This window comes from Lonchura striata, chromosome 1, assembly GCF_046129695.1.
Source record: "Lonchura striata isolate bLonStr1 chromosome 1, bLonStr1.mat, whole genome shotgun sequence".
Taxonomy (NCBI): Eukaryota; Metazoa; Chordata; class Aves; order Passeriformes; family Estrildidae; genus Lonchura; species Lonchura striata.
Window position 1 is genome coordinate 2,332,970 of NC_134603.1, and position 22,711 is coordinate 2,355,680.

At 49.3% G+C, this 22,711-nt stretch overlaps 1 protein-coding gene across 1 annotated transcript; it reads left to right on the forward strand.

Annotated features, from left to right (window-relative positions):
- The first annotated feature begins 5,456 nt into the window (after window positions 1–5,456).
- LOC144245946 (lymphocyte antigen 6E-like) lies at window positions 5,457–8,749 on the forward strand. Its single transcript, XM_077781561.1, has 3 exons — window positions 5,457–5,508; window positions 7,592–7,711; window positions 8,592–8,749. The coding sequence occupies exons 1-3, from the start codon at window positions 5,457–5,459 to the stop codon at window positions 8,747–8,749; spliced, it is 330 nt and encodes a 109-aa protein (XP_077637687.1).
- Window positions 8,750–22,711: the final 13,962 nt, after the last annotated feature.

The window sequence follows — 22,711 nt, forward strand, 5'->3', positions numbered from 1 at the left end:
TGTCCTACAAACTTGAAATGCCCTTGGAAGCTTCTTGTCCCATCCCAATTCCTCGGAATCATGGAATGGTTTGGGTTGGAAAAGACCTTAAAGCTCATCTTGTTCCATCCTCTGTCAGTGGGGACACCTTCCACTATCCATAGTTGCTCCATGCCCCATCCAGCGTGGCCTTGGACACTTCCAGGGATTCCAACTTACATGGAAAACCTGTGCCAGGGCCTCACCATCCTCACAGGGAAGGATTTTTCCCCAATATTTCATATAAACATTCCCTCTACATCTACCATTAAAAAAACCCCAAACAATTCCAAGATGTTTATTGTTTATTCTCTTTTTGTGGAGAGCTGACTCATAGGAGGGCTGGTGGTTGGGAACAGGTTGTTCATGGAATTAAACAGGGAATAAAACAAATGGAAGTGAGTAGGAGGAAGTTCCAATCCAGATCAGCACAGCCGCAGCTCTCTGCGTGTCTCAGCCAGATGGAAATTTCAGAAGGTTTATGGGAAAAAGGTCTTGGAAAATAATGGATTTATAGCTCCAGTGGTATTGTTCCAGTGTCCTCTCTGTAGAAGGTCTGGGATTTTGGATATGAGGTTTTCAGGGGTGGTCCTACTTGGTCAGGTGAAAACCACACTGAGGAACACATTAGCAATTAAAAAGTGTGGACAGCTGTTCGACAGCCCTTGGAATTGTGCATGGATATTCCATGGTATAGATTCCATACAGCTCTTCTGAAGTGATTCCAGCCCCAGGGAAGCTCAAAGCGCTGTTGGATCCCCACAGTAATGTCCCAAGTTACAGGTGTAATCCTTTTTGTGACCTAATCCAGACCCAGATGGGATTTGGGCAATACAGGAGCCCCAGAGGTACTATAAAATCAGGTAATATCCATAACCTGGGATTTGGGATGGCTCTGGGGCACCATTTCCCTGCCCTGCTTGGAAGAGGGAAAGCCAAAGGGCAAATTCTCAGGATTTCAACACCTTGGGCTACCCATGCTTGGTTCCTGATCCTGAGTGTCTCTTCCCCATGGAAAAAAAAAACATGGAGAGCATCCAGGAATGGGGAAGACGCGGGCGATTGGCAGGAGCAGCCACAGGGATCAAATCCTTCCATGATTTGATGTGCAAAGGACTCAAGGCTGTGTGGGATGAACTCCAAGCCCCTCCGGGTTTCCCTGGAATCTGAGCACCTGTGAGGGTCTGAGGTGAGGCCAGGTCTGTGTCGGGGGCATGGCGGTGGCAGCTCACCTTGGTGTCCTGGTTTTGACGAGGCCACAACCAGGCAGGATGAAAAGAATGAACCCTGCAGGATCAGCACAGAGAAATCCCTGTGGAGAAGGGATGGAAAAAAGAGGGAGGGAAAATCACTTTTCACTGTTGTTGGGTCGAGGAAGGGAAGAGCTGGAGCTGTCACTCGTCCAGGAGGTGCTCAAATCACAGAGTTCCTCTTCTCCCAGGGCCTCCTGTCCTTCAAAGTGCTGTCATTCCTGGCAAAAAGTGGTGGCACCTGTCATTCCTGGTGCCATATTTGTCCTCTTCCTTCCTCAACAACTCCACCAAAAAAAAAAATAAATAAAAAGGATGGGGAGAGGAAGACTCTGAAATTTCTTAATTTCTTCAGTGGGTTTTATTTAGGGCTGGAATACCCCTGGAGCTGAGAATCAATTCCATCCTGCGACCTTTGATGTGCTAGGACTGGGTGGAGAAAGGCAAAACAGAGGGATAGATGGAATTATCTGGGAATTTCCTGAGGTGCCATCTGAGAAGGGATGAGGCAGGTGTGCCACCCTCTGATCACAGGGGAGCTGAGTGGGTAAAAACTTCAGGACAACAGGAAAAGGTCTCATGATGTTTCTGTCCTTCCTCATCTCTGGGTTTCCTATGTGGATACTTTTCCGAGGCAATTTTTGAGAAGAACCCAGTATAAGGCTCCCAAAAAATGGACAGATACCTCTTCCTTGACTTCCAAACTCTGTTCTACCTCCAGGAGGATTCAACAGCCAGAACACTCCAGAGGTCAGGCAAACAGAGCCACAATTCCATGGCTCCACCATGGGCATGTAGTGCAGTGTTCCAGAGCCAAGAGTAAAATCCAGGATCAAGTTCCCATCCCGAAAGATGTGTTTCAAATGCCTGCATGGGCCTGATCTCCAAGGATGAGCCCTAAGCTAGGGAAATAAACAGTTGCTAGGATCATCCCCGGTCTGGAACATCCACAACATTTAATTAATTGGTTTAATCGTTGGCACATTCCCTGGCAAGGTTCTAGGATGCATCAACCATCATTACTCTGTGGAATATCTGGAATAAAAGGTGGCACAAGGGAAGGATTATTCCCAAGAGATTGATATCTGCCTCTTGACCTCTGTGCTGGAGATGGTCCTGAAAAAGTTTAATTTACTGCCACAGCCGTAGCCTGTGGATCCTGGGACACTTTTTTCCAGATCTTTGCCCTGACCCAGCCAAGCCTTCCATGCTCCAGTCATGCTGCTTCCATGTGTTGGACATCCAGGGTGACACCACCATCCTGAGGAAATGCCAGCCACGGCAGTGCCACACCTCACACCTGCACCACACATCCCCGAGGCTGGGATGGTAACTTCCCAAAAATCTGGTTCAGTGGGCCACCGGCAACCCCCAAAATGGGAATTGACCCATTGTGCACTTTTGTCCATCATCCCACCTGTCCTTCAAGCCACTCCTGCCAGTGGAGCTGTGGTGGACCACTTCCCATGGCTTGGAGATCCTCTTCTGGCTGTCAGTGAGGAGCAGATTTGAATCCCTGGACTTGGTGATTTCTCCTTGGATCTGTGTCAGGCAGGAGATATTTGTGTCATCAGTCCTTGGAACTGAGGGAATAAATGTTGTTAATCATGGAATGGTTTGGGTTAAAAGGGGCCTCAAAGACCTTCTTGTTTCAACACCCTGCCATGGGCAGAGACAATTTCCACTATCCCAGGTTGCTCCAAGCCCCGTCCAACCTGGCTTTGAACACTTCTAAAGGTGGAAAGTCCACAATCCCAATCCTACTGAAGAGTAACACAATTATTTTCCCTTTTTTTTTTTTCCAGTCGGAACTGGTGAAAACCAGAGGACAGAGCTTTTCCAGTGGGTGCTCCCACTGCTGCAGGACACTGAGCCTCGCCTTCCCAGGCTGACTTCCAGACTGCCCCAAAGAGTCACCCCTGATGCCACGATGAATCAGGCTGGCCAATCCTTATTCCCTGGAACAGGTCCTGCTCCTTGGTCACTGCCTCGTGACACTGGCAGCGCTGACACACCTCCTCCCTCCGGCATTCCTGGGGCGCGCGGTCCCCGAGCCTGGCACGCTTTCATCTCTTGGGCAAGAGGTGTGGTTTATCCTCTCCACACCCAGACGTAGATCCATGGGACAGGAATGGCCGATGCTCCTGGGGTTATCAGGGCTGACTTCCCCATCCTGTTGATCCAGTTTTACGTCAGCAGAGCTGGTGGTGTGAGAAACCCCCAAAATATCTGCGAATCGAGCAAAAAAAAAGCTTTCTGCAAGATTTACCCCAGCTTTTTTTTTCCTTGAAAGGGAAGATGTGGGGGGTTTTGGTGTCTCTGAACTTCCTCTGGCTGTGCCTTCACTTTGGTCAGTGATTGATCCCACTGGATGCTCTGCATGTCTTGGATAAGCATCTCCCCTATTTCGGGGAATTTGGTCATCCCTCTTGGCTCCTGCCAAGAAAATCATGTTGACCCCCAGTTGTTGGAATCTGTGCTATTGATGATTCTGAGATTGTAGAAAGTCTCTGTCTGTCAGCCCCGCAGCCAAAGCAGAAGCCATAATTGGTCTGTGCTGGTTTCCAGGTTGTTTATTCTGTTTATCTCCAACATGTTCTGCTGCCCTGCCCAGCTCTGTCCTGCAGGGCAGCGTGTGGGGCTCTGCCCTCAGTGGGATGTTACAAACATTAAATACCAGAAACTCCCTGGGCTGGATTTACAATAACGTGCCAATATCTGTCACCTACGTTGGACAGTGTGTCCCCAGCCTGAACCAACAGAAAAATGCCAACACCACAGTGAGACATGGAGGGCATGAAGAAGGAGAAAAAGGACAAGGCACACCCAATTTCCTCCATCTTGTCCCCTTTGAACCCCTAATCTAGAAACTTAAAATTTTAATTTTGCACCCGTGCCACACTTAATTATTACTGATATCAAACACTCAGAGCTGGTAATTGATCCTGTAAGATTGCAAACTCTTTTCCATGGGCAGAGATCACAGCCAGTGTCTCTGGGGGCTCTGTACAGGGTGTTCCTGACCCCTGCCAGGGTCCCAGACCTGCCAGGGCAGCCAGAGGGAAGCTCTGGATTCCCACACCCAATCATTTTAACCCTCGCTTCATCCATCTTTGTTCCACATGTTTTTGGACCCTCTGCCTCTTCTGCTTTTCCATCTCCCAAATCCCAGGCTGTCTCAGTTTCTGGTCTCTTCTCCTGCAGGGTGAAGCAGGAAAGGATGAGCAGACACCTGATGGCCCAAGTGGCTTCACTCCAAGGGGCTCCTCCTGCTTCACCCTCTCTGCTCCCTGGTGGCTCGGTGATTCATGGAGGTGTCTGCTGATGCCCAGCACTAGACATCCTGATAACTCTTTCCTTGGAAGCACAAGTGGGACAGGCAGTCAGATGGAAGCCGCAGAAGGGATGAAGTTATCAGCTCCAGCTCCACCCCTTTCATGCAGGGAAATTGTAAAGGCTCAGAATGTTTTTGTCTGATTGGTATTGAGCTGGGATTTGAATTGGATGGTCCATGGAAAAGGGGACAAAGATATTTTTGACCCTTGCTGGAAGTGCTCAAAGCCAGGTTGGAGGTACCTGCAAGGTGTCCCTGTCCCTGCAGGGGGTTGGGATGAGATGGTCTTTAAAGTCCATTCCAAACCAAACCATTCAATGATTTTATGATTTAAGACTTTGTAGGTAACCAAGTTATGCATTTCCTGTCCCCATGAATATCCAGCTTGGTTTACCCTGACTGTAGAAGTTGGGAGTTCTCCAGGTCTAACCCTGGAAATGGACTTGGCTGGGAAATCCACACAGACAATTCCATTAATTTATACCACTTGTTCCATTTTCCTTGGAGAAAAGGAAATAACCTGGCCACAGAGGCGATGATCAGAACAAAACCCCCACCCAGATATCAACAGCACTGCTGGCCTGACCAGAGATGAATTAAAGGATTAATCCAAATAAATGGTGTGAATTCCCAGAGTGCTTTCACTGCTCCCTGGAATCACCAGCCCAGCCTGAAGGCAATGCTGAGGTGAGAAAACAACCCATGAGCATTCCTGGCCTCTCATCTAATCCATGATCCCTGCCCACTCTTTCCAAATCATTGGCTTCCTCATCACTCCGTCCAAAGGCAGGGAAGATTTATATCCTGTCCCCAGGTGAGGGTGTTTTTCCTGGGCTGCGGAACGACCGGAGAAGATGAAGTTCTACCTCCTTGCGGTGCTGGCTTTGATCCTATTTGCAACTCAAGGTGAGGTTTGCTCCTAGATAAAGTATAGCTGAGTGTTTTAAAGGTAGGAATGCCTCATATCCAGGGAGAGAAATCATGGAAGAGGGCTCCTCAGCTCTTGGAATGGCGCAGGTGAAGGACACAATGCTTGTTTTGGGGGTTTTTATCAGTCTGGGTGTGTGGAAAGTTTATTTTTTGACTGGAAGTTTCCCTGTCCTGCTGGATTTTTATGGAAATGACAGAAGAAAGGAGGAAGATCCCACTGGTCTACCTTTGAGAAACTCTCCAGGGCGTTTTCCTGTTGGGGTGGTGCAAGGCTGTGGTTGTTCCTAAATTTTGATGAAGACAGCACAATGCTCTTTGTTCCTGGTCCATGAGGGCCACACCTCCAACATCTGGCCTTGTGCGGCTGTTTCTACCCATCTCCAAAAGCCCACAGCTTGCTGACTTCAGAGATTTTGGGACAAAGTTAGGGAATTAGGCAGAAGTTGGGATGTGGGCTGAATGGGTTAATGGTCCTGGGTATTTGCATAGTAATTGTGTTATAGATGGTGCATTTTATTTCATGGAGAGATGGTAAATTAAATCAGAGCCTTCTTTAAGGAATACGGCCCTATATCCTCTGTAGAGCAGAGAGAATAAAGCTTTTCCTCATTTTGGAGAGTGGGACAGGCTTTGCCAGTACTTGGAATTGTGCCACATGTCTGGTGCAGAAAAAGAATTCCTTGGAATAGTTATTTCTGGCTCACTGTGTCCTAAGAATACCTTTCTGCTATTTAGCTTTGTTCACTCACCAGAACAGCGATCGTGACAGATTTCCAAGTGTTAACTAGGCCCGGGAGACAGGGAGGTTGTCCTCAGTGCCAAAATGAAGCCTGGCCTAATCCACGTTGGATTATCCAGGCAGTAAAAATTAAGCATCCACTGCATGTGTTTTAGAGCTGAATTCTCACAGCAAAGAGTAAAAAATCCTTCTCCTCATCTTCTTCGTCCTTTAATCCAGGTTCTGGATTTTTTTTGGGGGGGCACTGATGTTCCACCCAAAGAAAAAGACGTGGGAGCCTGACTTTTCTATGCTGTGGAGGTCCCAATTAACCCTCTTCATCTGCCAGTGCTTTCTGCCTAATTAGGCTGCAGTTTAATAGTCCCCAGCAAGTAGAAAATGTGACCCCAGGCCTTGGGACATTCCTCCAGGAGTCCCTGTCCTTCCCTGCTCCAAGCATCACATCAAACTTGGTGCCCTCAGCTTATGAAGTTGAAGGAGGGGAAATTTAGGTTGGATATATGGAAACAATTCTTCCCTGTGAGGGAGGTGAGGCCCTGGCACAGGATTCTCAGAGAAGCTGTGGCTGCCCCGTCCCTGGATGTGTCCAAGGCCAGGCTGGATGTGGCATGGGAAGAGTGGATTGGGTCTTTCAGCTCCATGGCTTTTCTCAGACCTGCACCTTGTGTATCTGGGATTCCATGAAAAGTAGGGGATGACTTTTGCTGCTGGCATTTCAAAGAATCCCAGAATCATTTAGGTTGGAAAAGACCTTCAGGATTCTCGAGTCCAACCTTTGATCTCCACCAGAGCTCTGAGTGCCATGTCCAGGCATTCTTTGGACACCTCTAGGAACAGGGACTCCACCACCTCCCTGGTCAGCCCCTTCCAGTGCCTGACCACCCTTTCTGTGAAAAAATTCTTCCTGATGTCCAACCTGAGCTTCTCCTGGTGTAGTTTGAGGTCTTTTCCTCTTGTCCTGTCCCTTGTTCCTTGGGAACAGATCCTGAACCCACCTGGCTGCTCCCTCCTGTCAGGGACTGGTGCAGAGCCACAGGGTTCCCCCTGAGCCTCCTTTTCTCCAGGCTGAGCCCCTTTCCCCTCCCCTTTCCCTGCTCCTGGTGCTCCAGACCCTTCCCCAGCTCCGTTCCCTTCCCTGGACACGCTCCGGCCCCTCAACGTCCTTATTGTCATGAGGGGACAAAACTGGACACAGGATTTGAGGCGTGGCCTCAGCAGCGCCCAGCACAGAAGGACAATCCCTGCCCTGGTCCTCCTGGCCTCATCACAAGCCAGGATGATTCCATCTCCCTCTTCCCTGCTTTGTGTCTCTTCCTGCAGCAAATTCCCTGTACTGCTACACCTGCAACTGGGAACAAAGCAACTGGAGCTGCCTGAAGGCCGAGAAGTGTTCGGACAAGGATGAGTACTGTGTCACCAACGTGGCCTCCGTAGGAATTGGTAAGTGCTGGCTCCGGATCCCCTGGTGGGGACTCAGGAATGCGATGTGAGGTCTGGGCTGGGTTTGTGATGGGCTCAGGAGTGGCTGGGAAGCACAAGTTGGAGGTGAAGCCCTTCCTAACCCAGACTGGTTGAAGGTTTGCAATTCTCCTCTCCATCACACATGGAGATTTTCCTCTTCAGCTGTTCTGTTCCTGCATTGAAAATCAGGACATTGAGAGGAGAAGAAGGATTGTTCAGGGGAAGAATAAATCAATTTGAACCTTGATTCCTTGTTCCCTGGGAGCAGAGCCCCAACCCAACCTTGCTGCACCCTCAGGGAGTTGTAGGGTGTGAAAAGGTCCCCCCTGAGCCTCCTTTTCTCCAGGCTGAGCCCCTCCAGCTCCCTCAGCTGCTTCCCCAGCTCCATTCCCTTCTCTGGACAGGCTCCAGCTCCTCAATTTCTTCATTGCTATGAGGGCCCAAAAACTGATACCCAGGTTTGAGGTGTGGCCTCCCCACTGATAAGAAAGGGGAAAAATCCCTTCCCTGGTCCTGCTGCCATTTCTGATCCAAGCCAGATATAGAGGGAAACAGAATTATTTCCCTCAAGCAGAGAAGCCTGGAAATGTGATTTAAATCCAGGAATGAACATTGTCATTCTACACCTAAAAGAGCCCTGATATGAGGATCCATGCTGGGAATGCCCATCATGGATGTGGAATTCCTTGTGTAGGAGGTCACCAACAATTCCTGGGCTGTGGTGGGAGCAGGATGGGTCTCATGTTGATCTCTGGGGCTGTGGGGGGAACAATGGGAATCCTCAACCCAACTCCATCCTGCACAAAGATCACTCAACAAATCCCATTGTTATTCCCACTCTCTTCCTTCTCTGGGCCAGGCGTTTTGTCCCTTTGGAAGAGGATCACCAAGAAGTGCTCCAGCACCTGCCCACACCACAACTTCCTCCTGGGCCTGGCCACCTACACCTCCTACTGCTGCCAGAGCTTCCTGTGCAACCTGAGTGCGTGCCCAGGGCCCCGGCTGGCTCGCCCATGAGGTTCCAGGGCATCCCATTCCGTGTCCTCCTTCACCTGTCTGGTGCTGCTGGGACAAAATGGACCCTGAAGGACTGAAGAGTTCGGCCAGATTCCCCCAGGAAGGTGTGGACATCAAACATGAGGAATAGATAAAGTATTGTGGACATCGTCTCGTCCTGTGGTGTCTCCCAACCTTCTGATTTTCTTCTCATCCCTGAGTTCTGCAGCTCTGGCATCTCCACCAGAGCTCTGAGTGCCACATCCAGGAGTTCCTTGCATGCCTCCAGGGATGGAGACTCCACCACCTCCCTGGGCAGCTCCTCCCAATGCCTGACTCATCTTTCTGTGAAAAAATTCTTCCTGATGTCCAACCTGAACCTTCCCTGGAGCAACTTGAGGCCTTTTCCTCTCATCCTGTCCCTTGTTCGTGGGAGCTGTCCCCTCCTGTCAGGGAGTTTTGGGGAGCCAGAAGGTCCCCCCTGAGTCTCCTTCTCTCCAGGCTGAGCTCCTTTCCCAGCTCCCTCAGCCTGTCCTGGTGCTCCAGACCCTCTCTGGACACATTCCAGCCCCTCAACGTCTCTCTCGTCACACTTTGTCCTGCAGCTTTGAGAGGGAGATGCTCCTTCTGCACTTCCTGCACCTCCAGAGGGGTTTCTCCTGGAATTTTATCCTATTTTGGGAGAGTGGAAAATTCTGGGCAAAAATAACAACCCCTCCCTCCTGTCTGCATATCTGTCCCCACCTCCACTTCCAGCATCCTTGGGAATCCCTTCCTTCACGTTGCTTTGCTGTTGTTGGAGCCACACAACCTCACCCAGGGCCAGCAGCTCCCTGGATTCACAATTCCTACCGCTTGGAATTGTGTCTCCCAGCAATCCATTTGTTCACCTTTTCCTCAGATGGAAAACAGCAGGGTTTTCCTGGAATATCCTGAGTTGGATGGGATCCACAAAGATCATCAAAGTCCAGCTGCTGGTCCTGCACAGGACAACCCCAAAAATTCCACCCTGTGCCTGAGAGCTTTTTCCAAGCCCTTCAGGAACTCTGTCAGGCTTGGTGCTGGAACCACTTCCCTGGGGAGTTCCAGTGCTCAAGGACCCTCTGGATGAAGAACCTTTTCCTAAAATCCAGCCAAACCTTCCCTGGCACATCTCCAGTTCTTCCCTCAGGTTCCGGGCACCAGAGAGAAGAAATTGGTGCCTCCTCCTTCATTTCCCCTCATGAAAAACATTTGCAGCATTTGGGTCGAGCTGCTGAGGAAACCTGGGGAGGTTTACAGGGAAAACAGAGATTCCAGAGAGGCCAAATATTTAATAGTGATGTTTCCAGAGGCTGCAGAGAAATTAGGGTAAAAAGAGGCTGGAAAAATAAACAATGACAAGACAACAGAGGTTTTTCATTGCCAGATGTGCTCTGAGTGTCTCTCCTTTCTCCTAAACAACAATTTTTGGAGATTTTTTTTTTTTTTTCTGGAAAAATCATAGGAATGCTTTAGCTCCAGTCAAAGCTCCCAAATCTGGAAAACATTCCTCAGCCAAGGGATGACACTCTGTGTTGTGCCTGCAACCCAAGCCTGGTAAACAACGGGGACAAAAGGGGCTTTGAGCTATGCTGAGCAGGGCTGCCTCAGGCTGCAGGATTTCTTTCCAAATCCTCCAAAACAGGGAATTCTCAGGGATCTCTCTCTCTTTTATTAATCAACTTCTGCTTTCCTTCACCCCTCCTACTGTGTGAAGGAACATTTTCCTCTTATTTACAGCATGATCGCTTCCCAACCCTCTTCAGGAATTTTTATTTCCCACCCCAAAGCAATTCAAACTCCCTCCATTCCCTCAACCCAAAACTCTTAATTTACTCATCGCACAATATTTCCTCATAAAAACAAAACAAAGCAACAAAAATGGATTTGTGTGGTTCTTCTGCGTGCCAGAATTTTTCCGCTCTCTGAAAGCACTGAGGAATCCCAGTTGGACAGACTCTAATAATTAATATTTAATTGGGTTGGATTTATTCTTCCTGCAGTTGTGGAGACAGAGACCCCCCCAGCCTGCAGGAAAACACAGTTGGAATTTTTTTTTTTCTGCTTTAAAGCAAAACTGGCTGGATTTTTTTTTTTTTTCTTGATTTGCTGTGCCTTTGCTGCAGAAAAACTTCCTTGTATGCATGGGTAATAGAAAGGGAAAAGAAATCATCCTGGGCCTGGTTGAAGAATAAATGGTTATTTTTTTACAACATTAAAAAGAAAGAAAAAGAGAGGAGGTTTAGATGGGATATTGGAAAAAAAAAAAAAATCTTTATTGGGAAGGGGGTGAGGCCCTGGAATGGAATTCCCAGAGAAGCTGCCCCATCCCTGAAAGTGTCCAAGGCCAGGTTGGATGAGGCTTGGAGCAACCTGGGATAGTGGAAGGTGTTCCCATGGCAGGGGTGGCACTGGATGATCCTGAAGGTCCCTTCCAACCCAAACCATTCCGTGATCCTACAATTCCCACTGCAGCTCAAGGATATGGAAATCCCTCCTCCCGTAACGCCAATCATCCCTGGTGGCAATTACTCCTCTCCAAGACATCTGAGATGTGCAGGAAGGAGAGGAGGGTGTGATTCCCAGCCACTAATTTTGGCCAGGAATTAGGGCCAGCCGGGACCACGGGGAGATGGGAGTCATTAACACACGGATGAGGCTGCCCAGAAAATTACCCCGAGCTGTGTCGTGCAAGGCAACATCCACCCCGTGGATTGGGAAGGTGTTTGGAGGATCCTAAACAAAAAAGGGTTGTAAAAAACTTTTTCTCTTTGCTCCAGACCGCCCTGAGCTTCTCTGACCCCATCCAAAATCCTGGACAGGGGTGAAGATGCTCCAGAAGCTCATCCTGGAGTTATTGCAGGAATTTGGGGAGGGAATACCCAAACTGATACACATAGGGCCAGAGGGAAGGGGGAGATTTTGTCCTCCAAGGCATGGAAAAAGCTCTTTGGAGGAAGAATTCCCTGAGCATGGCACTGAAAGAGGCAGCACGGAGCAAACACAGAGCCCTTTCAGCGGCTGGAGCCGGCAGGATCACGTGGAATTGAGATGGAGCAACAATTCCAAATGGAATGATAAATGCCTGGCTGTGGATAATCATCAGTTTAAATACCTCAGGGACGTGCTGGATGGAGTTGTGACGTGGTTCCTTCAGGTCCAGGACGGTTGTCACCCTTCGTCTCTGCTATCAGAGGCACCAACGGCCAAATCCCGTGGATAAATTGATCCCCGTGCCAATCCATGTGTGTGGGTGAGCATGAGGAGTGCTGGGAGGGAGGGGGGAATGGGATAGAGCCATCAAACCTTCAAAAAAGAGGGAGAGGAATTCCCAAGGCAGGGATCCATGAGAGAAGGGACATCAGATGGTGGCATGTGAGAACCCCGGCCTTGCTCTGGGGTCTCATGTGGTGGAGAAATTCCTCCTCCAACCCGTGCTTCCAAAGAAAAACTCCGCAGGCTCTTGCTGTTCGGTCTCAAGGCAGTTTATTGTGAGTTATCTAACAGATTTTCTTCTTGGGCTGCGGCTGTTTGGTCAGCGGCCTGGGCAGAGGCACACACACACCCTGACATCCTCTCTGTTGTCTTCTTTGTCTCTTTCCCCACTCAGGGCTGCTGCTATCTTTTATATGAAATATTATGTATTACATGTTTATAGTTTTCCCCCAATACCTACTACCTATATTAGAAAGTGCTTTTCTACTCTAAACCAACCTGTGAGTGCCAACATCACCAAGAACATGGAGGCAAGGAAGAAGAAGGAGGAAGAACAGGATCACTTTCCTCCATCTTAGAACTTCTGACCCCCATGTACAAAGTGAAAACCCCCCTGCACAAGTGTTAAACCCCCCTGTACAATACTAAAAAAAATTTCCCCTCTACTTTGTAATTACTTTTACTATACTATCTAACCTTTTGTGACTGCTCGTTCCACCTCCAAAGTTGGTAATTCATTCCATGGCTCAAACTCAAAATCACAGCTGTTTTTCAGCTGCCTGCCAGGGTCTAAAATGCTTCTGACCAAGGCCTGGAACTTCCAAAAATGACAGAGAGACATTTTGAGTTCCCACAGTGGCATGTGACCAGTGGCCACCCCACGGTCCCCCGGCCACCCCCACCATGAGATGAGTGTTGGGGCAGGCAGGAAAACCCCAAACCTCCTCTGTGAGGCACAGCAACCCCAGAGCTGTTTCCTAAATCTTTGTAGGGTTCCGGGAAGGGGGTGAGGTCCTCGTTTGGTTTTGGGATTCTGGAGTGACTGGCTGGGTCACAGAAACCAGGGAATATGGAGAAGTGACCTGGCTGTCCCCAGCCAGGGATGGACAAACACATCTCTGAGCTTGTGACGCTTTTCTGCTGGGAGTTTGGGTGGAAAAGCTGCAGGAGATTCAGTTTTGGGGGAAACTCCAGCTTTTTTAGGAAACCAGGAGTTTTCCAAACCAAAAGCTGGAAGCTGAAATCTCTGGAGCTGTTTGGGGTCAAGATGGAATGAAACAAACAAACAAAAAAGTGTTTTTAAAAATTTTCATTCTCCATTTTTTAAACTCTTGGTGTCATGAAACATGTCGGATTTCCAGTATTCCAAACTGAAATAACTTCTGGGGATTCGTGTCCTGGACTTATCCAAATGCTGGATGCCTCAGTCTGTGTCTGCCCCACAAACTGAAGATTTTGGGATGACTCCCCCCTGCCAGGACAGCGCCTGAGTGGCCCCATGGAGATCCCCAAATCTTTCCAGAGTCCCTGGGCAAGTGAACCCAAAGGATCAACCCTTTCCACACCTAAATGAGTTGTTTTGAATCCCAGACTGAGTGAGGAAAATAAAACCAATTAAAAAAAAAATGGTGGTGAAACTATAAAAAGCCCACCTGCCTACGAGGTGGGATTTGATGAAAGTTGGCACTTTTCCATAAAATTTCCATGCCTGGGGCACTAATGAATGGGAGGGTGGGGAGGGGACGACACACAACAATAAAAATCCCACTTTTTTAGGAAATTCTGGCTGCTTTCCAGCACGAAGAGCCAGACGAAGCCCACGAGAGGGAGCTGCTGCCCCTGTCCACGGGAATGCTCCAGCCCATGGAGAGCCGCTGATCCTGGAGCAATTTCCAGGGAAAAAAGCCAGCAGCCGTGTGAGGGATGAGCCAGCTGGGTTGGAAGCAGCCCAGGAAGGATCTGTCCAGGCTGTAGGTCCATCCTGCTGATTCCAACCGAGCAGGTCCTGGTCATTCTCCAGTGTCTGCTTGCTCCCATGCCATCAGCAATCCGGGATGTGCCTTGCTTTGCACTCCAGGATAATTCTGGAGCACCCTGTGCTAGAACAGGGGGAATTTCCATCTGAACCCCAAAGCCCTGCAAGGTTTTAATCCAGAGAGAACTTGGGCAGCTTTGAAGGGGGTGTGACCCTCTGTCCCACTCTTGGGAATCCCCAAAATTGTCGGGATGGGCCTGGCAGCATGAAGGGAACTTTATTTTCTTGGCACCCATGAGGTTTTAGGGAGAGAAGAGGGGATCAGATTGGATGGGGCTGTGCCTCTTTGCCCCATTGTGGATGAATTTTCTGGATTTTCCTATGCATTCCCTCTTTGCAGTGACTCCTTGTGCTGCTTCCTGACCCTCTAAATTCCATTGGTTCCCTCCAGAAATGGTCACAGCCAAAACACGGGGGCAACACTTGGCCTAATAATTGAAATTCCCCTTTTTCCCCTGCTTTTCTCTGAGCTTTCACCCTGTATTCAACCCGATTCCTTCAGCAATTCCAGGGGAGTGGAGCAGGGAGAAAATTCTCCAAGGTTTTTTGGGAGAGGTCCAGGTGGGACTCCAAACCAAGCTTTCCCACCACTTCCCTGTGCTTAACCTTGGGGTGTCTGATTCACGTGATAAAAGTGGAGATAACAACTCCAGGTGACCTTAGGACTCTTTGGATCTCGGTCCCTTGGGAATGTTTCACCCAGGGATGATCTTAGAGCAGGATCAGGAGGGTCAGGGGTCCATCCACAGCCTCTCACAGGTCCCTGCAGCTCCAGCTGCTGGGAACACTCCTCCTTCCCACAACCTGTCCTGGCCAACGCTGGAGCTGTTCCCACATCACTCCCTCCTCTGGAAATTCTGTTCCTTGACTCACTGGAAAGCTTGAAAGCTTTTTTTGGGAGTTCTCTTAGGAGCCAGGCCTGCAGAAAGACATCCCAGCCCTCCTCCCCGTCACAAAAGGAGCTCGGTGCAAACACAGAGGTGAAGATGAGGGTGTGGCCATCGCTCAGGGCCTTGGCCACTTGGCCACTGCCTGGTTTGGTGTCACCAGGGTGACAGGTCTCACATGGGTTGAGGTTGCCCAGCAGATCTGGTGGGTTAAAGAACCCCTTGGAGGGTCCTGATGGTGAAAACAGGAGCTCTGAGGCCAGGATTTGGTTCCTGGAGTGAGGTGGGTTCCAGGATTGAAACGTAAATTTTAAGGAATGTAGAGATTTTAGAGGAGCTAAGATTTTAGTTAGAAATAAGCCTTACTAGAATTAATTAAAATAATAATAACAAATGAGTAGGCCTAGATGAAGTAAGGAGTTAGCAGTTAACTAATAATTGATTGCTTGTCAGCACAATGTTTAGTTAGCTGGGTTTATAATGAAGAATCTAGAAACTGATAAATAGCTTTTAGGAACATAAGACAATTGTGGGCTCCTCTGTTCTGAAACCAATTGAAGACAAGGAATGGGAGTTCTACCAAGAGTTCATTTGTCATATTTGCATTGAAAAGGTAGAAAGGTCAGAACGAGGAAGACTTCATTTACTTCCTCATTTTGGGTCCCCTCCCCATGAAAAGGACCACCGACCCATTTCAAGGGACAAACTACGCATGATGAATAGATTTTGGAATGATTAGCATACGAAGCGAGGAATGGGATGTACCAAAATGATGAATATGTATTTGTATTTTGGGTATTCAATATTTGTATGGATAAAAGGACTCTGTAATACCTGGAAGCTGCGGTGTGGATTTGGGAGCGATCCCACACACAATAAACACACACTTTCTAACTTTAAACTGTTAGAGAGTTTTTGTCCGTCACAGTTGGATATTGGTACTAGATCAATAGTCATATTTTTTTCAATGAATCAGGATGGGATGCAGAGCCCCGTGTCCTCAGAAAACCTTGGAAAGCTCCATTGATCTGCTTCCCCCTCCAGCAGCTGCCCCCTCCCAGCACTGTCACAGGTCTGCCACAGCACACAGGACAGCAAGGAGGAGCTCAGGGGTCAGCTCCACCCTGGAAAATTGGGAAACTGTCTTGGCTGTTTCTCAGCCAGCTCCCAGCTGGATGTCTGCAGGGAGCAAGGGAGCTGGTGCTTCACCCCCTCCCCACAGCAGAAAAACCCCAGAGAATCCCAGAATAGTTTGGATTGGAAGGGACATTAAAACTCATCCCATTCCAACCCCTGCCATGGGCACCTCCCACTATCCCAGGCTGCTCCAGACCCCATCCAACCTGGCCTTGAACCCTTCAAGGGATGGGGAAGGCACAGCTTCTCTGGAAATTCCATTCCAGGGCCTCACCACCTTCATAGGGAAGAATTTCTTCCCAATATCTGATCTAAATCTCTCCACTTTTAGTTTAAAAATGTTTTTCTTTTCCCTATGCTTATGATTCAAAGCTTTTCCTGGACACGTGGTCCTTGCTGCAGGGTTGGATTATTTGCAGACAGACTCTCTTCCCAAGGTTTGCTGCCTGCTCTGGGGCTGACAGGTTCAGAGGAAGCAGAGCTTGGTGGTTTTCTACATTTAACCACATTTCATTCCCCAAAATACCCCCATCCCCCAAGGTTTGGTGGCATAAACACAGAGCTTCCCCTGGATGCAGTCCTGCTTCCAAGGGAACTGGCGGGAGCGGTGCTCCACATCTCCCAGGCATTCCCAAAATGTTCTTCTTCAGTTGCAGCAAGAGGGAGCTGGGTTGGAGTCTGTCCCATCATTGTCCCCATGGATCATGCCACCACCCCAAATCCTCCACCCTAAATTTGGCACTGCAGGAATGGGAAGAAGCAAACACGTGAAAGGTCCCGAGGTGAAATCCTACAGGGAGAGGCTCCATCCAGGCAGATAAACAGCACAGGGCAGGGGATGTCCCCCTGCTGCGAGGACACGTGGCACGGCGTGCTTGTGGCACCCTTTCCACCCCCAAAACATCCAAATCCGTCTCCTGGGCATGGACTGGGAGGAGTTTCTTGGCACGGGAGTGTTGACAGTGGGAAAATGCCAAGTTTTTGATTGATTCACTGGTGTAGAAGTTGATTCACAGCTCTTCTTCATTATCAATTTTGTGAACCTGCCCAAGATCCCTGAGTGGATGAGAAACCCAAAGGAAGCAATTCCTGAGGATTCCTGAGGATTGCTTGGATGGGGTGGGTGGATCCCCAGGGGAATGAGATGGATCAGACGGGGTGGGCAGGAGGATCCCACCATCAGGACCAGGCGGCAGTGAGGACAGAGGGGACGTCATGGATGGATTTTGGCTCTGGAAGTGCCACCACAGGAACTGCTCGGTGCTGTGGAGGAAAGGAGATTCCCAGGATGTTGCTGGGAAAGCCATTCCCAGGGAACAAGGGCAGGAGGCTTTTGGCGCCCAGGTGCTCAGCCAATCCCAAATTTGTTTCTGTTGGCACTTCCTTCGTCTCATCTCCCTTACAGCTTGAAGGGAAGTGGATTTTCTTCCACGTGGGCAGTCAGGGAGCAAAACCTGGGCCTGATGGCAAGAAATGGCATTCCAGAATGTTGTTCCAGAAATGAAAGGATAAGTTTCTGGAAATTTTCATGGACCTCCATCTCCACTGGCAATCATCTTTCCTTCCTCTTCCCCTGCTCCTTGAGCAGTAATTGGGCTGCAAAGCAAAGCTGGAGGGAGGCTGAGGAACCAAAACCACCACTCTCCCAAGCCTGTGACTTTGGGAATGCCTCTCTTAGCTCAAGCTTGACTTTAAGGCTCTGGAATTCTTTGCTGAAGCATTTAAAAGTCTCTTCATGACCTGGCCACGCTTTTCCTGACACCTTAATAATTTGGGAATGAGTCAAACCTGGGACACAATCGGCACAGGGCGAGTTGTTCCTACCATGCCCTTTCCTTGGCAAGCAGGTGGTGCCTGCAAAGCCAGGGTGGATTTTGAACCTTTCTGTTGTTCCCTGGATCATGTGGGTGGATTTTGATTCCCATGCCCCTCCCAGGCTGCCATCCATGAGGTTTCCAAGCCCTTGTTTGTCCGCTGGGCTCGGAGGGGATCCTCTGCCAGTCGATGGATTTGATTTTGGCACTTGAGCTGCCCTCACCAAACCCCAGGGGTGGTGAGGAAAAGACAAAGCCATCTGGAATGTGCAGGGATGCACCCGAGCTTCCCCTCCTTCTGTCCCACCCTGACAAAACCATTCCCTACCTTCCCAAAATAACGATAATTAAAAAAGAAAACCAAACCTAAACAACAACGGAGCCTTGATTTTTTGGCCAACCCTCCTGGGAAAATGCCCATCATCTCTTCCAGCCAAGGACAAGATTGAGTTCTCAGATAGGACTGTTTGTTTCTGTGCCCTGGTGGCCACACCCGTGGGGTTGGGATGGTTTCAGCCAGGATTTTTCCTGGCTCTGGAACTCCTCCTCCAGCATGGGCTCTCCCTGGGGACAGCCTTGCTGCCCCTGGCCGTGGCTGGGGAGGTTTCAGCAGGGCCATTACACAAGGTGTGACAAGTTTCTGGACGTAACAAGGACCAGCCCAAGCTCTCGTTCTCACCACCCAACCAGGCTTTTGATGCTGTGGCAGTGGGAGTGGGGCAGGAGAGAAACCGGAGCGTCCGGATCTTTCCACACATGGGTTGAGTTTTTCCACTCTCGTTGAGTTTTTCTGCTCTCAGTTGGGATCTTCTTGTGGAAAAAAACCCGACTCGGATAAGTTAAAATAAATTAAGAATGGTGATAGGGTGAGGGGGAATGGATTAAAACTGGAAAAGGGTGGGTTTAGATGGGATATTGGGAAGGAATTCTTCCCTGGGAGGGTGGTGAGGCCCTGGCACAGGCTGCCCAGAGCAGCTGTGGCTGCCCCATCCCTGGAAGTGTCCAAGGCCAGGTTGGAGGGGACTTGGAGAACCTGGGATAATGGAAGGTGTCCCTGCCCAAGGCATGGAGTTGGAATTCAATGATCATCAAGTCCCCTTCCAATCCAAACAATTCTGTGATCCCATGAAGAGCAGACAGATTTTCTGTGCAGCTCATCCCACATTTTCCAGAGATAAAAATGAAATTATTTATCTCATTTGATCCCCAGCTCTCACCCAGTGCAGAGGATCATTTCCATGCCTGGAACAGCCATCATGGAAGAGATGAGTCAAAGGACGTGAAAATGGGCAGACATGGAAAATGTTGATTCTGGTGGAAGGTGACCCAAAATGCAGCAGACTGACGCTGTCTTGGAGGCCCTGCAGCAGACACCTGGGGATGTCCTCAAAATGCCACCACAGCTGTGTCACACCCAGCCTGGCAGGTTTCAGTGACAGCTCCCTGTACCACCCTGGATCTTAAAGTCCTATTTAAAAACACACACACAATAAACACAGAACCCCCACAGTGCTCACAGAGGTCTTGTGAAGAAAACCACAGCAGGTGCCACCTACTTGTCTTCCTTAACCCTGGCCAAAATATTCTATGGCGATGATTTTTGGTCATCTTTTTGTAAATATTTGTGCTGGCATGTTTGAGGTTCCTTTCACAGGCCAAGATTTACAAAGAGGCATCAGGGCTTGTCGGGACCTGTGGGATCATGTGGTGCTGGGGATGATCCCATTTCAGCTCCTGCATGTTGGCTCCTCGTGTTATGAAACAGGCTCAGCATGGTTGGAGTTGGACAAGGGGAAATTCCCACTTCCAGCGCAAAAACGAGGGTAGATGTGGGATTTGTCAGCGAGAGGGTTCATTTCTTCCCAAGTATGGTTGCAGCCAGTGGCCCCCTTCTTGAGGGGGACTGGAATTAATTAATTTTGGGAAATTCCAAGAGGATGCTGGATTTTTTCCTCTCTTTTTTCTTCTTTTGTTCCTATTCCCCACTACCCTCTTCGTCGCCCTTTTCTCCTCAGACCCCTGCAGGTCTCCAAAATTCCCATTCCTGGCTGCGGAGATGCTACCACCAAACAACAAACCTGGCTCCGAGGAGGATGATTCACATCCATAATTCCCTTTTCCTCCACCAACAGGGTGGTTACATCCAAGTGGCTTCCACGCAGCAGCTCCATGCCAGGGGAGCTGTCCAGGCTGGGGTGTGCCCAAGCCATGCTGGTGGCCCCATGGCTTGGGTGGCGCTGGGGCCGGGCTGGTGCCCTGCTTGATGACAGAATTTGGATCTGGCCTTTCCATCAGGATTCTGCTGGGGGTGTGAATCATGGAGGTTGACTCCAAGCGTGGTGGTGCTGTTTGATGTCGCTCCAAGCTGACGGGGCTGAAATATCCCTGAGGATCTTGGAGGCTGAAGGAATGTGACGAAATGGCTTTGGTTCCCTGTTGGCTGCAGACCCAAAGTGTTGGAATCCTGGTTCCTGCTGGGAATTTTAGATTTTCTGTGCTGACAGGCACTGACCCCTGAGAGAACACTGCCATGGAGAAGGGAGAAGACTTCCAAAACTGAATGATAGCACTGGGATTGTGGGTGTGTGGTTTGAATAGGAGTGTGTAATATCACAGGGTGTAAAACTTAAGAGTTTAAGGTTTTAGAATATAAAAATATGTATAAAGCAAGAAGAAGGACTAGCCTCTACCCTAAAACCTCCACCTTGTTTATATTTACTACTATATTCTAAAACCTTAAACTCAGTTTTCCACCCTGTGATATTACACACTCCTATTCAAACCACACACCCACAATCCCAGTGCTATCATTCAGTTTTGGAAACCTTCTCCACGGCCTCAGTTCAAATGCAGAGTTCTCTTGGGGGTCAGTGCCTTTCACCACAAAAAGCCTAAAATTCTCTCAGGGTTCCAACTCCAAAGAGCTCAAGCTCCTCAACTCTTGAGATCAACGAGGAGGCTCCTGGTGCAGATCACAGCTGCTGCGTTGGATGTCACAGCATCACGGAATGGTTCGGTTTGGAAGGGATCTTGAAGACCATCTCATTCCAACCCCCAGGAATGTCTCCAAGCTCCAAGCTCCCTCCAACCTGGCCTTGAAGACAGCCTTGATCACCTGGTATTTCATCCACACATGGTGGATTTGGGCTACTTCTGTCCATCCCAGCTGTAAGTTTGGCAGCCTCTGTCATCTGCTGTCAATCATCTAAAACTACTCCTCGTACTTCTTACTTCAATACATCTTTCAAAGTTCTAATTCTCTAAAATATCTAGTCTTACAAAACCATATTTTAAAACTTTTTTCTAAATCCATTTCTCTCTCAACAGTATCTATCTTATTCTATAACATTTTTAAATCAACACTTATTATAAAGTTTATGTACAAATACATACTCTATCAGCCTTCTATTAAGCCCTAAAAATTCTCTACAAATCTATTTCCCACAATCTGCCATGGGAGTGACTTGAGGAGCTGTGTCCCGCTGTTTGGAGCCTGCCAGAACAGCTGTGCCAGATGTGCTTTGGGAAAGGGAGGGATAGAGCAGGCTGCCTGCAACAGGCCTGAGTGGAAAAGGCAAAATGTCCCACTCGGCTTTTCCTTTTTTCCCATGAGTTTCTGAATCCCACAGTCTCCCACTTCTGCTTCTTCACCAAACCCTGTTGCTGCTGCAGGTCCAGATGAAGCAACCCAGCCTTCCCTGACCCTCCAAGGAAGGAGAGGACACAGCCAGACCAGCCTGGTGTTGTCTGGAGTCAGGCTGGACCTCTTGCACCACTTTCATAACTCAGGGACACGGGGAGCACCATCCCTGTCCTCCACCCTCCCACCTTATCCACGGCCCCCTCCTTCCCTCTTGGCTGCACTTCACAGGCCTGAGCTGAAACAGAGATTCCTCCCTGCACCACTGAAGGGATCTGAGATTGGAGCCACCCTCCTGAGAGAGAAAAAAGGGAGGAAATGTTGACATTGAAACATCCCTGGACCTGGCTCCATCCCGGGCTGAAACCACGCTTTGTCTGGCTCCAGTTACACAAAAAGGCCTGGCCTTACACAAGGCATTCCCAAAGTCTGGCACAAACACCCTCTGTGGCTGCCAAGCCACAAGTGGGTGAAGGTTTCTTTTTCCTAAAACTTCCATGCCCTGTTAACTGTTTAATTCCCCTTGTGACACCCACTGGGTGACACCCACCTGTCCCAGTTTCTGCTGCAAGGTTCACCCTGCTGCCCTCCCCTCACCCTGCTTTTTTCATGTCCCTGGGAAATGGTTTTAACACCTCCCTGCCGTGTTCTCCTGGCACCATCTGCACTCCCACTCCCTCAGTTGTCTTTGCCCTGGATTTTCTTCCAGCCCTCTTCACCCCGTTGCTTGGGAAAAAAATGGATTTTGCTTCCAAAGGCGCCGTTCCCTCCGGTGTCACGGTGCTGGTTGGAGCCCAGAGCCCTTGCACTGGCCCTGGGCGTGACTGCAATGCCAACAGGGCCCAAGAATAGCAGGGATTTGGGACCTGGCCAGAGCCTGGGATGCCTCCCAAAGCCTTGGCAGCCTCCCCCAGGGATGCAGGGATAGGGGTCAGGTGATGCTCTGGATGCTTTCCCCATCCAGGTCCCCCAGTGGTTGGTTAAACTGGGATTTGGGGAATCCTGCAGCTTCCCAGCCCCCTTGAAGGGCAGTTTTTAGCACCTGGACAGGGTCTGCAAGAAATGTACATTTTCCACACAGGAGGGACTTCCCTCCCATCCCATCTTATTCCTTTCCCTCACTCTGCCTGTCCTTAATTATTCCCCCCCAAGCTTTGTGTGTTTGCCTTGAATTATTTTGCTTTGCACCAATATTTCTCCACTCCCTCCTTATTTCTTTCCACTTCTGTCTGA